At 40.2% G+C, this 21,864-nt stretch overlaps 3 protein-coding genes across 3 annotated transcripts in view; all 3 read left to right on the top strand.

Annotated features, from left to right (window-relative positions):
• Window positions 1-174: 174 nt before the first annotated feature.
• Window positions 175-4,227, top strand: rpusd1 (RNA pseudouridine synthase domain containing 1). Its single transcript, XM_008288720.1, has 6 exons — window positions 175-257; window positions 1,794-2,017; window positions 2,104-2,227; window positions 2,367-2,469; window positions 2,686-2,787; window positions 3,227-4,227. The coding sequence occupies exons 2-6, from the start codon at window positions 1,827-1,829 to the stop codon at window positions 3,637-3,639; spliced, it is 933 nt and encodes a 310-aa protein (XP_008286942.1). The 5' UTR covers window positions 175-257; window positions 1,794-1,826; the 3' UTR covers window positions 3,640-4,227.
• A 1,453-nt stretch (window positions 4,228-5,680) lies between these two features.
• Window positions 5,681-9,702, top strand: slc25a17 (solute carrier family 25 member 17). Its single transcript, XM_008288719.1, has 9 exons — window positions 5,681-5,885; window positions 6,330-6,390; window positions 6,474-6,540; window positions 7,064-7,215; window positions 7,518-7,634; window positions 7,785-7,933; window positions 8,178-8,273; window positions 8,392-8,477; window positions 9,165-9,702. Exons 1-9 carry the CDS (start codon window positions 5,829-5,831, stop codon window positions 9,310-9,312), a joined length of 933 nt encoding a protein of 310 aa, XP_008286941.1. The 5' UTR covers window positions 5,681-5,828; the 3' UTR covers window positions 9,313-9,702.
• Window positions 9,703-10,936: 1,234 nt separating this feature from the next.
• The window catches only part of znf598 (zinc finger protein 598), a 14,384-nt gene continuing 3,456 nt past the window's right edge, over window positions 10,937-21,864 (top strand). The window contains exons 1-11 of the mRNA XM_008288718.1: window positions 10,937-11,177; window positions 11,602-11,714; window positions 12,540-12,669; window positions 14,837-15,048; window positions 15,186-15,403; window positions 15,504-15,597; window positions 15,978-16,177; window positions 16,380-16,458; window positions 16,728-17,599; window positions 18,482-18,647; window positions 19,680-19,827. Coding sequence (XP_008286940.1) covers window positions 11,004-11,177; window positions 11,602-11,714; window positions 12,540-12,669; window positions 14,837-15,048; window positions 15,186-15,403; window positions 15,504-15,597; window positions 15,978-16,177; window positions 16,380-16,458; window positions 16,728-17,599; window positions 18,482-18,647; window positions 19,680-19,827 — 2,406 coding nt within the window. The 5' untranslated portion in view covers window positions 10,937-11,003. The remainder of the gene's footprint in view (window positions 11,178-11,601; window positions 11,715-12,539; window positions 12,670-14,836; window positions 15,049-15,185; window positions 15,404-15,503; window positions 15,598-15,977; window positions 16,178-16,379; window positions 16,459-16,727; window positions 17,600-18,481; window positions 18,648-19,679; window positions 19,828-21,864) is intronic.

Here is a 21,864-nt window from a genome sequence, read left to right as displayed (position 1 = left end):
TCATAAATGGCATTAACGATTAAAAACATGTTATGTCAGTCCACTAATTAAATTCAACTTTATAACTGATGTTTATAAGCCGCTGTAATACATACTCCAGTGTGTGTGGGGGCGCTGTGCGCTGTTCACTTACTTTGTTCCGCCATAACAATCAGGAAGAAGAAGAAAGTGCGCCTGCGCAGTTTACTGTACCACTTGTGGTTTTGTTTACATGTGCCAAAAATTACATATACAGTCGCTTTGACTCGTTATTCGAGGTAAGTCATCCGGGTAACTAGTTGTTTATTACGTGGGTGTGTTACCGACATATTTTCAGTATTAGGTGCTAGGTAGCTAAAATGAGTTATGTTATGGTGTTAGCATACACCAGCTAGCAAACCAGTGATACTGACATGCTATTTAATACATTTTTTGTTCTTATTAATACTTCCACTTCTATATGCGGCCACAAAACCAACAAGCGTTTGAAGCAGCCGTAAATGTTGTGGTGTCACTTTGAAAAAGTCATTTGTTTGTTAGATTAGGGGATAATTAAACGTTTTCAGACAGAAGAGAAGCAGTCAGAAGCACTTGTTCCTCTCAGTCTGAAACAGATTGACGCACTGCGGTGAGACAGTTAAACTAGTGTTGCTGAGGCTGGGACACTTTGTTTTTTTATTCAATTTTGGTTCATTTCTAGCGATTAAACTAAGTTAATTTTGCCTTAATAGTTTTTAAAAATAGTAGTGGCACCACATTTTCACGGGGCAGTATTTTTCTTTTTAACCTCATTGCATTTCTTTGAAACTTGTTACTTTTCAGATCCAGATTTTTCTCATAATAGGATCATTTTGTAAAACATGACACGTTATTATAGACTGAACTGCCCAACAGTGTATATCCAAATGCTTTCATATGAAATATCAGCAATAGGAAGACAACCTACTGTACTAAAAAATATCACACCATGAAAAAGACCATTCAGTAAGGTGGATTTATTTATTTATTTACTTTTTTTTTTTTTTTTAACTTTTCCTACTTTATGTATACTGTGTTTTAGTTACTGACTTTACTTTGAATGAAAGAATTTTGCCCAAATGCAATATTTTCATATTTTAGTATTAATACCATTGTCTCAGATTGAAAGCATCTACCACTGCCAGAATACTCAAGATGACTTTTACTAGAGAACATATATTAATTGCTTTGCATACAACTTACATATACTGTATAAAGTACAGTTCAAATTTAAGATGCTAAACCCTTGAGAGATGCCTCCCACTTTCTGTGGTGGAAGCTGTGAATATAAAAAATACTTTAGTGGTCCTTAGTAAGATTTATATTCTATACAAAATTAAAAGTAACAGAGTTCATGCAGATTCTCTAACAGCTTTAATAGTGCACAGAAAACTCAAGAATTCCTTTCCATTGATTAGTTATACATAGTTCTGTAAGTTTAACTTGTGGTAGGTTTCCCTACCATATAAGAGATGGGTAATCCGACTGTCCAAAGACAAAAGGTTTACTGACCAGAGATTAAAAACACACCCAACCAGATGGACCTGGAGCCCTCTGACCCCTGTTCTTGGATTCTTATGTAACGCACACACACACACACACATATACACACACACACATATGCTGAGCTAGAGAGACACTCCACTCAAACCAAACAACTAACCTACAAAAAAAAAAAAATAGAGATCTGCAAATAAAAAATAAGGAAATAGATAATCATCTATTGTAAAAGATAGTGTTTGTTTTGGCTTGATGGATAATTTTCTAAACCTTGTGCAACCACCTTGTCCCTGCAGGCCTGTATGAGTTGTGTCAGTTAATCACTGCACATGATGACCACAGAGCCTGCTAGCTTGGAGAGCCTTCGTGTGCTGTACCAGAGTGATGACTACATTGTGGTGGACAAACACTGGGACATCCGCATTGACAGCAAGATGTGGTACGAGAAACAGACTGTGCAGGCACAGCTTCGGCACCACTTCCCCCAGCTGGCGGACCCTAGCACCTACTATGGATTTAGGTTAGAATCACATTGAGTAATCTACTCAGTGCATCATATGGAGCAGTACTCTCATCATCTTTTTTCTTCTTTTTTTCTTCTGCCAGATTCTGTCATCAGCTGGATTTCTCCACCAGCGGGGCTCTTTGTGTTGCCCTCAATAAGGCTGCTGCCGGTCAGGCTTACCGCTGCTTCAAGGACCGAACCGTCACCAAAGCCTACCTGGCTCTGGTAGGGAACACAAACACAGTGACATACAGCAGAGTTATTACCATGTATCTGTATGTGACACCATAAATAACATTTTTCCTAAATTGTGTGTTATTAAAAATGTCTCAAATATTTGTTTTGTTATTTTTTTGCTTTTCAGGTACGTGGGTGGGTCACGAAAGAGACACAAACTCTGGACTTCTCCATTGGCAAGAACTCCACAGAGGGAAAAACACATATGATGTGTATTGAGGGGACAGAAGGTACATTGGTTTGCACTCCTGTAGTGGACAGCATAGTAGTAAATAGTGATGTTTACATTTCAAAATTCTGATTGCAACTGTAAAATGTGTTTTAAAAAAAACAAAAAAAAACCCTTTTGTTATTTATTTATTTTTTCATCTATAGAAAAGACAATAGATATTTAAAGCTTCCGAGGAATTTAACTGAGCTCATCTTCCCTACCCTTCTCTCCTCAGGTTGTGAGAACCCTAAGCCTTGCCAAACTGAGCTGACAGTGTTGGAATATGGGATGTATGATGGAGATCCTGTCACCAAGGTGCTACTGCAGCCACTCACTGGTAAGTTGCATCATTTGGTTACTTTTATGTATGGAAAATTAAGGATTTGTCTTTGCACAACAAAATATTTTCACTATAATTTAAAAGGAACATATTGTACTGACTATTTTTCACCTTGACATTCATGCAGAAACAAACAGTACTAAAGACATTTTTAATTTCCTAAATAGTTGCCGAGTCTCTTGGGTTTGAAATTCATCAATCAACATAAGCCAAAATAAATTCATATTAATGTGAATCTCATAAATGAATAATCCATCACTAATTAACTGAATTACATAAGTTTAGCATCTTTCTCTCTATGCTACTGGATTCATACTTGGAATCAAGGCCTGTAGAGGCAACTTTTCTGGACCACTAGATACTTTGTGTATTTCATGAAAATCTGTGTTACAGTTGTGAAACGTCTGTCTCACTCACTCTCTGTTGGGTCCCTCAGGCCGAACCCACCAGCTAAGGGTCCACTGCAGCGCTATAGGTCATCCCATCGTCGGGGACTTTACCTACAGCTCAGGAACAGACGACACGCCATACCGCATGATGTTGCACGCCCACCTCCTCCACATTCCCCTGGAACCCCAGCCCCTGCTCGTCACTGCTGGAGACCCCTTTGGCCCCGCAACAGATCCCAAGTGGGTCCCACAGCGCTCATTACGGACACTGAGGGCCACTGTGGAGGCCCTGTTGGAGCGCAGGGTGGAGGAGAACAGGAAGAGTAAAGAGGAGGAGCGAGAAAGAGCGAGGAGAGAAGTGGAGAGGAGGAAACGAAGCAAGGAGCAGAGGACTGAACAAGAGAGTGAGGAGCAGAGGAGGCAGTGCCAGGAGTGGCTGAGTGAATGGGCTGGAGACTGATGAATTTTTATTTTTTGTTATTATTAGTTATTGAAAGCCATGTTCAGCATGTACACTAATGACCGTCTCTAATGACATTTAAGTTCAAATAAGTGGGTTCGCACCGTAATTCCCTCGCAAACAACTTTAAATCTTGACAAGGCATGTGTGAGGATATTATATGTGACTCTACTAATCGTAGAAATCCTCTCACTGGAGCCACTTATTTATAGTTTTCTCCTGAGTAACTCCACTGCAAAGCTGAGGAATAAGTGCCTTGCTGAAGGTCATATTAACAAGTCATAGGTTGGGTTTATGTTGTTCATCTTTTTAATTCTCCCGAGAGCTTTTAATTAGTAACTTTTTGTCATTAGTTTCAAAATCAACTAACAAAACATTGTATTTCTGCAGATAATTTTACATTAGTGTGCCAATGTTATGAGATATTTGCCTCTGATGTGAACAGCAGCAGTTGTGCTCTGTCTTGGTAAGTCCACGTTGGCTGTCATGTATACTGCATGGCACTGACGTATACGTGAAATCCCATGTAAAAGCATAGTTTTCCTTACTGTTTAACTTACTGTGTCTATTAAAATGTGTTCAGCCCTCTTCTTGGTCTTATTAATATTTGAGGACAGTTTGACAGCTTTGAGAAATGTAAGAAGTCAAGCCAATTATTGTTTATAGAGGAGCACAATAAGTTAAGGTTAAATGTGTGCAGTCAAAGATTTTACATGAAATACACTTGCATCTAGAAACTGTTGGTTTGTCAGGTTCCCTGAAAAAAAACACTACAAGACGAAAGAGTTCTCAACACAAATCTGTGATAAGTCTTCTTAAAAATATCAGTCAGCAGCAAAGATTGAGGGACAAAATATCATTTAGAGCACAATAACAGCAGCTAGAACAAAATGGGGTTGGCAGTTTATCTTTCCACAACAGGCTGAACTTGGAATAAAGAAGCAGTTAGGCTGTAACATGGAGAGAGAACTGTTCCTGATAACAGATACCACATGCCACTGCAGTCACTAACCAAGCGCTTCAATGCAATAGAGTGATTTTGCCAACAAACATCAGGTGTGTGTGAAACTTCATAAGAGTGATGCTGCTTCGCTCGCCAGTACATCAGCCAGGAGGATCAGCTAATAATTATTCTGTGGCCCAACTGTGCACTTTTAAACCAGCATTGCAGCTTGATGCCCGTGGGACATGAGCTCCAACTTTGCTAAATTAACTCCCACAATTAATGTTTCTTAGCCCTCTACAAATACATTAGTGTTTGAGATGTTTGATGTGGAGGTGCTCAAAACTGGCAATAATCCAACTTTAAATCAAGCAGTGCAAAGGAAGCATGGATGGACAATGCATTTGCTGTACATGTGCAATAACTATGTCATGACATGTAAGTAAAAGTGACAGGATCTCCATTCTTGTGGGGTGCTATGAATAAAACAGCAGATTTTCTTGCTGACTTAGCACTTATTTAAAAAATAAAAATAAAAACAGAATTAAGTGAGTGGGGGAATGATGCAACGCATAAACCACAGTGCTATAAATGTATGAAGTAAGAGAACAAAAGGTGATGGAATCAAGCAGTGTGATAGACAACAAGTGGTATGAGAATGAAGGGTCTGGCAGACAGTTACTAAAGGTAGGGAAATTATCAATAACAGTGGTAATGGAATGATGAGTGACACTCGGGGTAGGCGGTGTCTGAAGCAAAAGATGTGCTGTTTTCTTCATCGCAAGTAGAACCATTTAAAAACAAAAAAGCAGGAACGTGCACATGGGAGTACAATTAATCAAAAAGTGACACTATTTATTGTATATAAGTTCCATGATAACCTCATCCCAGAATTACTGCCTATGTTGACCCTGCAAATATTACAAAAATGTTAAAGAATAAGGAATTAATAGACGTCTTGAAAAAAAAATGAGTCAAAGTTCAAACAATACACTGTATATTATATGTTTTTTAAGTTTTATACAGTCTTTGGCTCAAACTTATGAAGAGAACTACATTACCCATGATGCCGTAGCGGCTCCCACCAGGAAGCGAGAGGTTAAAAACCCGAACAGCTAACCGCAGCAGACAGGAGAGGAGAAACGAGAGGGAAAGAGGATAGAAACTGTTTCTATCCGAAAGAGAAATTCTTATTTTTGTCGAGCATACATTGGACGCAACAAAAAAAGAAACAACTGCGGTGACAATGGCCTCGGAGGTGTTTTCGTACGAGAGTTTGGTTCATGCTGTGTCAGGAGCAGTGGTAAGTTAGCTTTAATGTCACTACTTATCTCTGTAAATAAAAATTGAAACTACATAAACTGCAGTAGCTATGACATTAGCTGTAGTGTCAGCGTTCAAATCTATCAAGCGAAACTCAGTTGAAAACTTACTCTAGTGTATTCACCATAATGGAGCAGGTGCTGCTTCAAATACCTGTTTAAAATGTGTACTTCAACATCGTATTTCTGAAATAAAGAGTGTTCGATGCATTCTGCTAAACCAGCTGAATTTGAAAGTCATGTATAACAGCGTAGAAATTGTGTTATTGTTGGTGTCACTGTGTGTTTTATACGTATGTTCCGTTAAATTGTTAGTTTTTTTTTAAAGGTGTTTGGTGTGGGTTGTCATCCACATGCGAATAAAAATGGCCTGCCCAGGCTTGGTGTTTCCATTGAATTCTGACTGTTGCCTTTTTTTTTTAAAGGGAAGTGTGACTGCAATGACAGTGTTCTTCCCTCTTGATACTGCCAGACTCCGCCTTCAAGGTAAGATGAGTCTTATTTGCAGTAGTTACAGAAGTCTCTGTGATATATTCAACTAAAACAAGTTCTCCTTTGTTTGTGGTCAGTGGATGATAACAGGAAGGCCAAATCAACTCCAGCCATCCTAGCAGAAATTATCAAAGAGGAAGGACTGTGAGTGAAATGAGGAAATTGCTGATTTGATGGGTTTGCTTTCCTGGTAGATGCATGTCAGAACCTGTGTTTTTTGCAAGCTGGGAATTTTTCTAATCATTAAGCCATGATTTCACTTTAAATTATGTTGCACCAAAAACCAAACAAAACCTCCTTACTCTAAACCTAAATACAATTTCTTTTGTGCCAGAAATGTTAAACTGCAATGTAACATGTGATCCAGTATTAACTTCAAACTTAGACTTGAAGTTGTCTCTTTTTTGGAGTGTAGTTCCTAAGTTTTTTAACTAATGCTGAAACAAATTATTCTTCATAGGAGTTTCATATTACTCTTACCTCATAGTGTTATTCATCAGTGCTGACACATTTCAGGCCTGTACTGTTGTCCTTCCCTCAAGAAATTTATTAATTATAAATTAGAACTTCTCTAATTATGCATACTGACACTCACAAGTCACAGCAGAGTGTAGCGAGCAGAAGAAGGGCTCTAAGATGTGTTCCTATGTTTGTTGCCCCCCTACAGACTAGCTCCCTACAGAGGATGGTTCCCGGTCATCTGCAGCCTCTGCTGCTCCAACTTTGTCTACTTCTACTGCTTCCACTGCCTCAAGGCCAGCTGGCAGAAGGGGAAGCAGTCAACACCCAGCACTGACTTAATCACAGGCATCGTTGCAGGTGAGGTCACTGTCCAGATTGTAAAATCCTTGTTTTAGTGAGTCGGAAAAAGAAAATCTATCTAATTTGAGATATGACTCCCACATTGCATTTCCGAAGTCAGAGCATCATGAGAAAGTGCATCACATCAACTCTTAAAGTTTTAGCTTGATCATGTCAAAAAAATTGTCATACAGCTTATTTTTTTTCATCTACATTGCCTTGTAAATGCTGCAAGATGTGTAAACCACCATCAGTGTTTGCTTTTATTAACGATACTGCAGCCGAAGTCTTGATTTTCATCTGTCTCCTTGTCTCTCCAGGTGTTGTTAATGTGTTAGTGACCACCCCTCTGTGGGTGGTCAATACCAGACTGAAGCTTCAAGGCTCCAACTTTCGTAATGAAGACATCCGGCCCACCAACTACTCTGGCATATTTGGTAATTGGACATTCTAACTATCCGTGAATTATAACTATGACAGATGCACTAATTGGTAGTCAATAGCATGAAGTACTTGGATTCTCATTGCTTATGATCTTTTTCTTTCTCATTTTTAATGTTATTTTATCTTTGGTTTTTTTTTTGCAGATGCATTTGTGCAGATCATCCGTGATGAGGGTGTTGGAGCCCTGTGGAACGGGACCTTCCCATCCCTGCTGCTGGTGTTGAACCCTGCCATCCAGTTCATGATCTATGAAGGCCTGAAGAGGCAGCTGAGGAAAGGAGTTCCCAGAGAGGTGAGTGGGAAAGAGAGAGATAAGGTAGGGGTTAGAATAAGTGGACATTATCTGGATGAGAAGACACTTGACATGCAGACACTTGGTAATTCTGTTCACATGACTTTTTGTGTGGATTAAGCGGAGATTAAAGGATAGGCTCAACATGTGCGCCTGCTCTTTTTCACACCAAATGCATTTTGCAGTGCAGCCCAGGATTTTTGCCAGAACAAAATGTGACAGATTTTCTTCTCTCTCTCCAAAGCTGACATCTCCAGAGGTCTTCATGATCGGTGCTGTTGCCAAAGCTGTTGCCACCACTATCACATACCCGTTGCAGACTATACAATCAGTTCTTAGGGTAGGTTTTGTGTCTTTGTCATGTTTTTTTCTCGTGTCTCAAAACTTTGATTAATAAATTTATGTGTATCTACTGCATACATTTGTATATAAATGCTGTGACCCTTATTTTACTGCAGTTTGGTCAGTTCAACACATCAACAGAGAAGTCAAAGCTGCTGTCAGGTCTCAGGACTGTTAAGTGTCTGCTGCTCAATAGGGCAAGGTGAGTACACACAACTTGCATGTTGAGTTTTCAAATTAGACTGTACTTTTTTTCTAATTTTATGGCTCCATTTAAGTTTCTCTATTTAAATACAATGTGACAGCATTCATTTGACTTGTAGCACTTGTAGCATGCAAATTACAAGGAACAACATATGAAAAGGAGTGGCAAGCTATCTTTGCCAAGCAGCTCAAATCTGGTTTTGGCATGTCTAGATTAGAATCACTTTGTATGACAACAAACAAATCAAATCTTTCACCTTTAACTGTCATAGCAGAGCATATCTCTGTGTTGCCTCTTAAATAGTGCTTCAGATTTGAAATGACACATTCAGTAACATAGAGAATGTTTAGTCTGTATGACTTTACATCAGTATGAAGAACAAGAAAATGCATCTCCATTATTCATCTAGCCAGTAACGGTCTGTATTTAAAAAACTCACGTTATAATATGTAAATTGTATGCCGATGTTGCTACCACAGAAACCATTGTTATACTTCACAGTATAACTTCCAGGTTAAAAAAACTTCCGTTGCAGCCATTGTGTTGTGTTGCAGCTTATTTTGTAGTGTTGTGGTTAATTTGGTTGTGTTGTGGCTTATTGCGTGTGCTGTGGCTTTTGTTTTGTTGTGACACTTCTGGGCCACCGTACATATAACTATTTAATACAGTTTTGCTGTTTTGTAGGAAGTACGGCATGTTGGGTCTGTTTAAAGGCCTGGAGGCCAAGCTGCTGCAGACGGTGTTGACTGCCGCCCTCATGTTTCTTCTCTATGAGAAGATTGCCAGCTGCACCTTCAGAGCCATGGGACTGAGCCACTACAAGAAACGCTAGCTGGAAAGACATTTTAACAACCCCGGACACTTGAGCGCCGCTGTAGCTCATCAGGTTGAGCTGATGTCCCATGTACAGGGCTACAGTCCCGATGTGGAGGTCATGAGTTCGAATCCCACTCATGGTCCTTTCCCACATGTCCTCCCCCTGTTCTTCTTCCCCACTTCCTGTCCCTCCCACTGCACTATCAAACAAAAGCCAAAAAAAAACAACTTAAAAAAAAATACTGATGAACTGTAAAAATCACTTCTGACAGACACGATGAAGATGAAGGCTTCAACTCTCTGCAAACCATCTTGAAAACAGTGGATCTTTAATGGTGACCTCATCTTGCAAATACTCCATCCAATAAAGCATTCCATACTGAAAGTATTGATTTTTCCATAAAAATATGTGTAGTTATGTGGCAGCTGAGATCTGAATCTGAAATGAGATTCCTAGACTGTTTTCACTGCGGTTGGCTTTTCTTCTGCACTCATGTAAAAGTCCAGTTTTGCTTCAAATCGCCTGGAGAGACAAGACAATACCAAGATCCAGGGTTAATGCATCACTCATGATAAATGTTGGAGGAAAAAAGAAAGAACTGAGTCACATCTGTTTCCAGTTTTTGGACATTTTCTGTCATCTTAAATTTTGGGTAGGATATTGGATCATTGGAGCAGCTTTTAAATTTAAGTCATGTAGAAGTTTAGAGAAAAAAAACAAAACTCATTCATGGAATTGCTACCAAGACAATTAAAATGCAACCCCAACTACACACTGCTTTATGTAAGACATTGGAAGCCAAAAATGCTGATATATTCATATTTAAATATCTTGATAAGAATGTTAAAAACCCACAGCATCAGACAGCAGCAGGATCCATATGAAGGTCTCAGGAAAGACAGAGGTGATGGCATTTATGCACAACACAGCACAGCAGCAGCTTCATTAATTACTTATAATCATAAATTACCTCTGACACAGAAACAAGACTGGCTAGGATCTAAGCATAAAGAACACATCGTTCTTTTTCTTCACTACTTTATCAGCTAGAGTTATGAGTCCTTACACGGTTAATCCCTTTATATTACTCTAAACATTGGTCACTGTAGTAAAAAAAAACAAACAAACTGTTAACTGAACCTATATTTGTTATGCACATTACAGTATCAGCAATCTTCACCGTAAAACCTGAAAACAATGTAAATATATCAGTATGTGACTCCTTAACAGTCACATTGATATTGTTTTTAAATGGCCTGAATACTACAACAGCATAATAGAATTCCTGAAATGACGCACGTGGCCACCACTCTGTAAAAACATTAATCCCTAGCCTCTCCTAACGTTGACCTATGTGCTCTCTAGGAATCTACCAGCGCACACCTATTTTCTTCAACACACACATGAGGCGCATGTGAATATTTCCTAAAGTACAGTACTTGCTATCAGCGCACACACCGGTTACGTTCACACCGCGCATCCACACGTGGACCGGTCGTGATCACCTGCGTGGATCGCACCTGTGTGATGGGAACAAGCGCCGCTGCGGCGGATCGGTGTGGATCCATCCTCATGTTCTACACATCGGAGCTCCGACTGTTACGTGACGCGGCAGTGGCTCAGACTTTCATTATTACGTAAGCGCTTCAGCGGCGGTGGCTCTCCCAAATAGTATTACCGTTGATTATTTGTGCCTTTCCGCCGACATGGATTCAACACCCACAAAAGAGGCCGAGAAGAACTGCGTCCTGTGCTGCCAAGAAGTGGATATCTTCGCCTTAGGGAAATGCGACCACCCGGTTTGCTACCGCTGCTCCACCAAAATGAGGGTGCTGTGCGACCAGAAGTACTGCGCCGTCTGCCGGGAGGAGCTCGACAAGGTGCGCCATGCTCTGCTACTGTAGCCCGGGGATGCAGCCAGGTGGAGCTAGCTAGGCCGCAACGCCCCACTAGTCGTATTGTAGGGAAAAAATAAGCAGAAATGGTATCGCAGTATCTCAGCTGGGTTCATAATGAATGAAAAGTGTCGCTGGGAGAAAAAGAGACATTAACGAACTGTGTCTACACACTGCTTGGACTACTTTTTCCTCGCTGTCATTAAGCTAGCTACGTCTAACATTAGCAAGCCCATCAGTGTAGGCTAGCTTGTCAACTCTACCTCAAGTCAGGAAGAGTGTGAATCTCAATCTTGTAAATAATTCATGCACTGCAGCTTTTTACCTCGACTTTACAATTAATCTCTGTGTGTGTGTGTGCATGAGATGTTGAGCAGTTGTGAGTTCTGACTTGACATGTTGTTTTCAGGTGGTGTTTGTGAAAAAACTGGAGGCCTTTCAGAGTCTGCCCTATCAGCAGTTCCCCACTGAGAAGAAGCATGACATCTATTTCGGTGACGAGAAGATCTACGCCCAGTACAGGTTCTGGACGACTTCTTTATTTATGATTGATTAATATAATTCTTTATGTTGCCCATTGACTGTTAATCAGGAATCTGTGGAGACTTGGAAACTCCACTGCTGCTAGACCTTTAAAAAGTAGTCATAGTCAGGATGAGGGATAAAAGAAGTTCTGGTAAACAAGGTACAACTTTTGTTAAAAAAAAAAACAACGTGTATTATATATAGACAGCCAAGGCTGCACACACATGTGGTTGTAAAAAACACCCCTTGTCATCACAGCAGGCAGCAACCTGATGAATTATGTGGAAGTGCAAACAACCATGTACATAAATAGTATGAGAAGGCTGGTAAATTCAGAAAAGCCTTAAGTTTAATTTCCATTCCAGTCATGCTGTGTTTTGTTTTTTTCCTATTTATTCTTCTGTTTCATATTTTTTAGAGCTTAATGTTTATAGTCAAATAAGTTTGTGATGATGAATGAGATGGTTTCAGGAAGTGATTTTGTCTTATCTGTGAATCTGTTCATTAAATCAACAACAACAACAAAATCAATATGAGAAGGCTGGTGAGGTCAGAAAAACCTTAAGTTTCATTTTCCATTCCAGTCATGCTGTGTTTGTTTTTTTGTGTTTGGTTTCAGGGAGTGATTTAGTTTTATGGGCAAATCTGTTGATTATATCAACAAAAAAAGAGCCTTTATCTGAGCTTTGAATTAGCTAAGATGGAAAAATAAATAATGTAATTGTTGTTTGATTACTTTGTTACTACTTCTTTATTGCCCTGAGTAATTTCTTTACTTTACCTGACTCTAACTTCACTTTTTCCTGCTTTGTGTTTCATCAGGCATTTGCTCTTGGCAACGTGTCCTCGCTGTTCAGAGCCCAAGGTTTTCTCCAAATTTGAGGAGCTGGAGCAGCACATGAGGAAGCAGCACGAACTCTTCTGTTGCAAGCTCTGCACAAAACACCTCAAGGTATATTCATCCCTAACTGGTTCGTCCAGGAGTTAATCAGTCACTGATTAGGGTCACAGTATCACAGGACTGCTGTAATACCACAGATGTACTGCAAGGCTTTGTGTAAGATGTGAAGCAGTCATCCAATAGGAAAAGTAGCCAGCTTGTGGCTGTCTGGGGGCAAAACATTGTAATGCTACTGTTAAAATATTTACACTGATCTTGACTATTGTACATTTTATTTAGTTTGGCTTCCTGCACTGAATTATTGGGCAGAAGATTAAGGCTTCTTGGGCGTTTTAGCCAACACGATCTGTAAATAGCTGTAATAGCTGTATTTAAAGCCAAACCATAACAGCTTTTTCAAATTAAGAATCTTTAGACCTGATTTGCTATTAATTTATTGATACACTCAATGTAAAATTTATCAAGACATGCCACAGTGATGATGGCTGTATTGTTTTATTGTAAACATGTATCCCTCCCACAAAATAAATACTTATTTTAAAGGAGGGCATCTTTTTAATCCCATATCCTGTCCAGTCTATGTATGAGTTTTAGATTAAGTAAATTAGAAAATAAAAGTATGTTTACAAAACAGGAATCACTTGACTTAAATCATATGGATCTGCTGGATCACCTCAACTTCTCGTCATCTTTTGCTGGAAAAAGCACAATGTAAATAAAGATATTTCATTCTAACATTCATTCATTAAGCACATATATGTTTGTGTGGTGTTCCTGTAAAACGTTTATGGGACTTTTTAATACTGAGTGCAGTGTCTCCCCTTTTTGTGTGATTAATGCAATTCTTAATGTGTTTGTCATTAGTAATTTTGTGAATATTTGTCCAACACTAAAGATAACTGTCTGCTTCGTACTCGGCAGGAAAAAAATACGGCTTTATGTAAAGACAGGCACGTTTCTTCATCATCATGTTTGCATTATTTTAAAGTTTAAGCTAGTGTTTATAAAATGCACACACATAGCAAATTGCAATCAAAGCATTATTATTAGAATCAAAATGTATTTGTCCTATTACAAAGAAATTCTTAAGTCTACTTGTACTTTGAGGACAAAATGAACATCTTTGCTACATCAAAATTTTCTATATTAATGTAACTGTCAGGACTTCAAACAGTAGTTGGCTGCTTCACCGGAGCCAGAGTTTATGGAAAGTTTTCATCTGCAGCACAAGCAGTCCTTAAACTTTTAAAATGTGATGTTGGATTGAAAATCATAAAAGTGAACACCTCATGTGTGACACTAAGCAATTAAAAAATCCGTAGGAAAAACCTGTGGCTCGCTATAAAAGTCACAACATCCTGGTTACAAAATGCAGTTCAGTTTTTGTGCCACCTGAGGGCATCAAAGCATTGTTCTTGTCAGCGGTATTTGCTAAGCAGTCACAAAAGTTCTTCCACAATACAGTTCAATCTTGAATTATTATAAATACAGCAAAGACATGCACCTGTCTTAGTCAGATTTAAACATGTTAAATGATAAGACAACAATTCCAGACAAGTAAAAGTTTAGTTTATATTGATATTTCAGAATGATGAGCAAATATTGATATACTCATGGTTCAAAGTTTTAGAACACTTACATTTTTTGCCAGTTTTATGCAAAGCTAAAATAAAGTTGAGTGAATTAGATAAAATGAAAAAAAAATGGCAGAAGATTAAAAACAAAAACTAAGTAAGTAATGGGTTAACAAATTCCTGCTTTTTGCAGCAGTGGAAGTAAATTAAGCCTTGAAAGCTGACAGAAACAACCAGTTATGTACAGCCAACTGTCTCTCAGACTCACTTATTTTGTAGCAGTCTTTGCAATCTTGTTTCTACATAATACATTTATTTATGGACAGATCTGTGTCACATGAGGCTGCAAGACAATCAAGGGCATTGTTAGACATAATTGCAGAAAGTAGGAGTTAGTTATTAGACATTACGGGCATACTTTAAAGGCATTTTCACTAGATGATGCCCATTTAATAGAAAAAAAATGTTTATCTTCCAGCTTTTATCACTATTGAAAGCTCACTCTTTAGTGCTCTTAAGCTAGCCAGATGCAAAGAAAACAGTGTTTATATTATGATGAAGAGTTTTGTTAGCAGATCTTCTCAAAAACAGCATTACAGAACATTAGGCTCACAGTGGTGTCACCTCTTCGCCTCTTCCACCAGATCTTCTCCCATGAGCGGAAGTGGTACAATCGAAAGGAACTGGCACGTCACAGAGCGCATGGAGACCCAGATGACACCAGTCACAGAGGACACCCGCTCTGCAAGTTCTGCGATGACCGCTACCTTGATAATGACGAGCTGCTGAAACATTTGCGCAGGGACCACTATTTCTGCCATTTCTGTGATGCAGACGGTTCTCAGGAATACTACAGGTGTGGATAGTCGTTTAACTTGCTGATTTAGTTTATGCAGTTGTTTTGTTATCACGTAATCGTTTTTGTAAAGTTGTCAGTGTTGATGATGATTATATTTTTGATTATATTTTTCTTGCAACCCCTGCTGTCGACAGTGATTACCAGTATCTAAGCGAGCACTTCAGAGAGAGTCACTATCTGTGCGAGGAAGGTCGCTGTGCCACAGAACAGTTCACTCATGCATTCCGCACCGAGATCGACTATAAGGCCCACAAGGCTGCAGCACACAGTAAGAACAGAGCAGAGGCTCGACAGAACCGCCACATCGACCTGCAGTTTAACTACGCCCCGAGACAGCAGAGGAGAAATGAAGGTCGGTCAAGACATTGCAGTTATTGCCATGCCACTCAGATGACTGTTTATGTAAGTGTAGTTTCAAGGTAGCATAATGTGAATAATGTGTGTGTCTTTAGGTCTGGTTTCAGGTGAGGACTATGAGGAGGTTCGTCACAATCGAGGAGGAAGAGGAAGGCCTCAGGGGGGACAGAAGAGCTGGAGGTACTCCAGGTGAGTCAAAATGACCAGTAATATGATTGACTGGAAGGGGGATTTTACTGTGTACCTCCAAGTGTCAGATTTAGAAGTGGTGACTCTAATGGGGAAGGATGCAACAACACACAGAAACTTAGGACTGTAGAAAAAGGTGTGGATGCAGCCATACGCTTGATAACTTGACTGCAGTACATCCAATGCTATTGCTAAGGATTAAACATGGAAAATACTTGATGATTATCTGTAAGATCGTGTCACAAGCTTTTACTGTTATCATGTTTTTTTTATTTGTATATGTGCAGTTTCAGTATTAAAATGTGGCAGTCAAAATCTATTCTATCTTCATATGCGGTTCATTTTCATCATGCCATCTGTTTGACTGCTTTCTCACACAGAGAAGAAGAGGACAGGCAGGTGGAAGCTGCTATGAGGGCATCAATGGCGATGCGTAGACAGGAGGAGAGAGGAGCAGTGCAGGAGAGGAGCGCTCCCAAACACTGCAGAGAGGAGAGAACAGAAAGAGCAGAACCAGAAGAGCCCAGACACCGGACCGGACATGTTAAACCAGCAAGCAAACCAGCAAACAAACCTCCAGGTAAAAAAAAGAAAGCAAAAGTTAAAAATATACCTTACCTGTGAATGTGTTGCCAGATGTCATACAAGTGTTGTGTTTTTGTGTGTTTTGCTTTTGAGTCAAGCATTATTGGTGTTGTATTTCAGTAATTTGGCTATAAGTGATGACACAAGTATTGCAGATAGCAGCAGTTCTAATGTATTCATTGTCACCTCTTTAACAGTAAGAACAATGAAGAGCACTAATCCAGGGGATGAAGAGGATGACTTCCCAGCTTTAGGAGCCACAGCTGCTGCACCCATGTAAGCTTCAGCACACAGTACCATCACAACTTCTCACCACATAGTCTGGTGTGTGCAGAAATGTTTAATTTGCTTTGTTACAGGACTTTTCTACTTCTATATTACACTTATTGTACATTTTGCATTTTGTATTTCTTATAGTTTATTTTTGCTTATTTATCTGTGTTTGTGGTGGTGGTAACTTTATCTTTGTGTTGTAACAACCAAATTTCCCCTTGGGGGTTAATAAAGTATTTCTATTCTATTCTATGTTATTTATGTCCCTCCAGTGTAAAGACAGCTCCTGCGGCGGCTACAGCATCACATGCAGCTCTGAAGGAAGATGACTTCCCAAGCCTCTCCACTGCAACGGTTTCATCCCCCATGACCCCGGCTTACTCTGCCCAACCCAGGAAGACATCCTCTTTTCAAGAGGAGGATTTCCCCGCTCTCGTCTCCAAAATCCGGCCCCTCAAACCCACAGCGGGTGCCAGTTCTGCTTGGTCCAACCATACTGCTGTAGCTAAACCCACTACTCATCCTCCTCCTTCCTCCAGACCTCCCCCTCCCCTTGCGTCCTCGGGCCCTCAGCTCCTCTCCTCCTCAACCTCATCATCTTCACGGAGGAAAAAGAAAGTAGGGGACAATGGAAAAGCAGCATCGAGTCACTCGCCCGCTCTTTCTGATGACGAGAGTGGAGGAATGACGCAGCAGGAGTTCCGCTCGGTGCCCACCATGTTGGATATCTCCTCTCTGCTCACTGTAAAAGGAGGCACCAGCAAAACTTCCACCGTGACCTCCAGCACGTCAAATCCAACCCCCAACACTGATCTCTCTACCTCTAAAGCCAACAAGAAGAAAAAACAGAAGAACCCCGCTGCGCCCGCTACATCTGTGTCTGCAGTGTCAGGGACGACAGCAACTGCAAATACGATCTCGGTGGAAACGGCAGCACAAAAGGAAAATGTCCCTGAGAAAACTTTGAGCAAACCGCTTTCCAATGTCGTGACCGCAGCACTGACGAGCGGCTTGGCTAATGGCTACCCTGAGAAATCCCCTCCCAGCAAAGATGCAGCTGTGGAAGCCCCTCATCCCATCACAGACCCCACTCTTGAACCGGAGGAGGAATTCCCTGCACTCATGACCAAGAAACCACCACCAGGTACGGCACAGCATAACCTCTACTATATAGAATTTTTATCTTGTTTCTTTTCTCCTTGTCATTGTTTCGGTATACTACCATCACATGTGAACAGGGGGAATTTTTTTGTTTTTATAAAATACTGTGCTGTTAGTCTCAGTTTTAGTAAACATAATTCACAATAAGTTGACAACCAAGCAAGGAAAGTGAAGCCTTCCTTACACGTAAAAGCTGAATGTGCAGATGCTTTAATGGCTCATAGATGCTAAAGCAAGAGGGGAAAAAAAACACTTTCTGGAAGTCATTTGGAAACCTTTCAACTTACCTCTCAAAATATTAAGTCAATAAGTATCAAAGAAAGTTAGAGGCTCCATAGCTAATCTCGCTTTTCCGCTGTGTGGCTGTTTTGAAAGTTATTGTTCCATCAATATTACATCTTATAGAGGTCAGTGGTTGCTGAATTTGCAGCTGACTGGCGCACAGACAGACAGAATAGTACCAAGCAGTGAACCCAGCTTGTCCAGCCATCCTCTGTGTGAAGTTACAGACGCTGTGGCTTAATGGTATAAGCACAAGGTGTGAAGAGCTTTGATGCATTGTACTCTCTTAGAAAAAACAACAACACTTGATGTTGCTAATAAATTGTGGACAATGCTTTAGCAGTTGGCATCAAATTTATGCAGTGTGAAAATTTTGAGAAAGCTGGAAATGCAGTTGCAGTACACTTTGGTGATAAAATGTCTCACTTCGTGGTGCTCACAAAACTGATATTTAGTTTGCCTAAACACAACAGATGTGATATTGTTTGCTGCAGCAGGCCAGCAGACGTCTTTTACAGAATTGATTATGCTTTTTCAGGTGTTCTGCAGAAGTGGGTTGTCTCATAATGTGTTTATCTCTTAGGCTTCAAGACCTCTTTCCCACTGAAGGCCTCAACTTCTGCACCATCCTCCACAATGCCCCCTCCTCCACCGGGCCTGGGAATCTCTGCCCCTAAACCTCCACCAGGATTCACAGGGATTCCTCTCAACAGCAATGTGGTGGAGCCTGCACCTTCTGCAGTCAACCCGTGAGCACATCTCAGTCTTTTTGCAGTATATATAGGGCTGGGCGATCTGACTAGAAGGCCATGTGACGATATAGCATGTGATCACATGGTTTGTTGTGTGTGTGGCTGCCAGGAGACCAACTCACAAATCTCTGCATCCTGTTTTCGTTCTGACTTTATTCTGAAAGTTATGCTCCGAGGTGGTGGTTTGTATTTCCACTTCTTTGATGCTTGTTGAGTTTATGTCCTGTAAGATTGGCTGGATTATCTGTATTTATTGCTACAGAACTCCTATCAGAGAGCACAGAGTCAAATGATGTGTAGCTTCTTTAAAGGAGAAATTATTTGAGATAGTTGCTTGTTGCGCAGATACATAGCTGTGGTAGTTTTAAAATTAAACCACAAAGAAAGGGAACATGAAAACTGCCTCCTCTTAAGTTGCAGCATTTATGGATAAACATCTGACGATGTATTACTAGATGTTAGAAAAGTATTGCTTTCAAATGCACAGCCAGAACTAACCCCACATATTAAAACAATGATAGCCCTAGAAATAATGAGAGCAAAAAATGCACGATGCTGTACATCAAGCTAACAAGGTTACCAGTGTATGAAGAGAAAACAGAGAAACAAAAGCTTAGATACAGCAAAGAAACCTTACACTGTCTCTGACCTCTATACCTGCTGCATAATGAATCTATTAAGGGATTAAACAGAATGTTGACAAGTGTCAGAGATGGTGCTCACATAATTACCTCATGCACCTAATCTGTAATTATCTATGTTCACAGTCTGCACAGTTTTTGATAGAAGAATTCACCACTTTCAGATTGCTGGTCTGCTGCTCGCTGCTATTCCTCACTTTTACTTAGCTAATGTGGGCTAGGAAAGCTGTTATTCATTTTTTGACATGATCTGTGTGATGAAAAGCAGATCATATGTCAAATTAAGATAATCTCTAGTATAAGATCATCAGTTTCCCCGATTACACTGTTTGCCTTGTCAAATAATCATTGTAGCTTTAAAAAAAAAAACATTTGTCTTATTTCTCAGGCCCCCCAAGGTGTCAAACAGTGGTTACCTGGTGCCAGAGGACTTCCACCAAAGGAACCTGGACCTGATCCAGTCCATCAGGAAATACCTCCACAATGATGAGTCAAAGTTCAACCAGTTCAAAAACTACTCTGCCCAGTTCAGACAGGTACTCGCCGCATAGGGGCTGAATATTGTGTTGGAACTGAACACCTTATTCCCCTTTCTCATATCAGTTAGTAGAACAACAGCTACAACTGTGTTCTTTGTTATGTAAATGCTTATGTACAAACAACTCTCCAACACAGAATACACACGTGGACAAAATTGTTGGTACCCCTCGGTTAATGAAAGAAATCCCACAATGGTCACAGAAATTGTAAATGCTAAAAACACAACGTCTGTAGTTTCCGAGCAAGTTTATTTTCACCGCCATGTTCATTGCCGGACCGAACTAAAACATAGAAAGGTCTCACTTCCTCACGCGATAGTTCATTACCTCGCACAGGAAGTTAACAGAAATAACTTGAATCTGACAAAAGTAATAAGAAATAAAAATTCAATGAAAATTAACCAATAAAGGGCGCCGCTATAGCTCACCTGGTTGAGCTGGCATCCCATGTACAGAGCCACAGTCCCGATGTGGAGGTCATGAGTTCGAATCCCGCTCATGGCCCTGTCCCACATGTTCTCCCTCTATTCTTCTCCCCCACTTTCCTGTCTCTCTCTCACTATCACTATCAAATAAAGGCACAAAGGCACAAAAAAAAACTTCTAAAAGAAAATCAACCAATGAAAATCAGACATTGCTTTTGAACCGTGGTTTAACAGAATTATTTTAAAAATAAACTCATGAAACAATCCTGGACAAAAATGATGGTACCCTTAACTTAGTATTTTGTTGCACAACCTTTTGAGGCAATCACTGCAATCAAACGATTTCTATAACTGTCAATGAGACCTGTGCACCTCCAGTTGTCTCAGGTTTGAAGGCTGCCTTCTCCAGACGCCATGTTTCAGCTCCTTCCACAGATTTTAATAGGATTTAGATCAGGACTCATAGAAGGCCACTTCAGAATAGTTCAATGTTTTCCTCTGAGCCATTCTTGGGTGTTTATAGTTGTGTTTTTTGGGTCATTATCCTGTTGCGAGACCCATGACCTGCGACTGAGACCAAGCTTTGTGCTACTGGGCAGCACATTTCTCTCCAGAACACCTTGATAGTCTTCAGATTTCATTGGACCGTGCACAGATTCAAGACACCTTGTGCCAGATGCAGCAAAGCAGCCCCAGAACATAACAGAGCCTCCTCCATGTTTCACAGTAGGGACAGTGTTCTTTTCTTGATATGCTTCTTTTTTGCATCTGTGAACATAGAGCTGATGTGCCAAAAAGTTCCAGTTTTGTCTTGTCTGTCCAGAGGACATTCTCCCAGAAGCTTTGTGTCTTGTCAACATGCAGTTTGGCAAATTCCAGTCTGGCTTTTTTATGATTTGTTTTCAACAATGGTGTCCTCCTTGGTCGTCTCCCATGAAGTCCACTTTGGTTCAAACAATGACGGATGATGCGATCTGACACTGATGTACCTTGACCTTGGAGTTCACCTTTAATGTCTTTAGAGGTTGTTCTGGGCTCTTTTGTTACCATTTGTATTGTCCGTCTCTTCAATTTGTCATCAATTTTCCTCCTGCAGCCACGTCCAGGGAGGTCGGCTACAGTCCCATGGATCTTACATTTCTGAATAATATGTGCAGCTGTAGTCACATCAAGCTGCTTGGAGATGGTCTTGTAGTCTTTACCTTTAACATGCTTGTCTATAATTTTCTTTCTAATCTCCTGAGACAACTCTCTCCTTGGCTTCCTCTGGTCCATGTTTAGTGCGGTACACACCATGTCACCAAACAGCACAGTGACGACTTGTAACCCTATAAATAGGCCGACTGACTGATTAAGTTTGTAGATACCTGTGATGCTAATTAGAGGACACACCTTGATTGAACATGTCCCTGTGGTCACATTGTTTTCAGTGTTTTCCAGGGGTACCATCATTTTTGTCCAGGCCTGTTTCATGAGTTTATTTTTTTAAATAATTCTGTTAAATCACGGTTCAAAAGCAATGTCTGATTTTCATTGCTTAATTTTCATTGAATTTTTATCTATTACTTTTGTCAGATTCAAGTTATTTCTGTGACCGTTGTGGGTTTTT

The sequence above is a fragment of the Stegastes partitus genome, unplaced genomic scaffold, assembly GCF_000690725.1.
Source record: "Stegastes partitus isolate 25-593 unplaced genomic scaffold, Stegastes_partitus-1.0.2 Scaffold572, whole genome shotgun sequence".
Taxonomy (NCBI): Eukaryota; Metazoa; Chordata; class Actinopteri; family Pomacentridae; genus Stegastes; species Stegastes partitus.
Note: the sequence above shows the minus strand (reverse complement) of the source record. Positions and strands in the feature narration are given on the sequence as shown.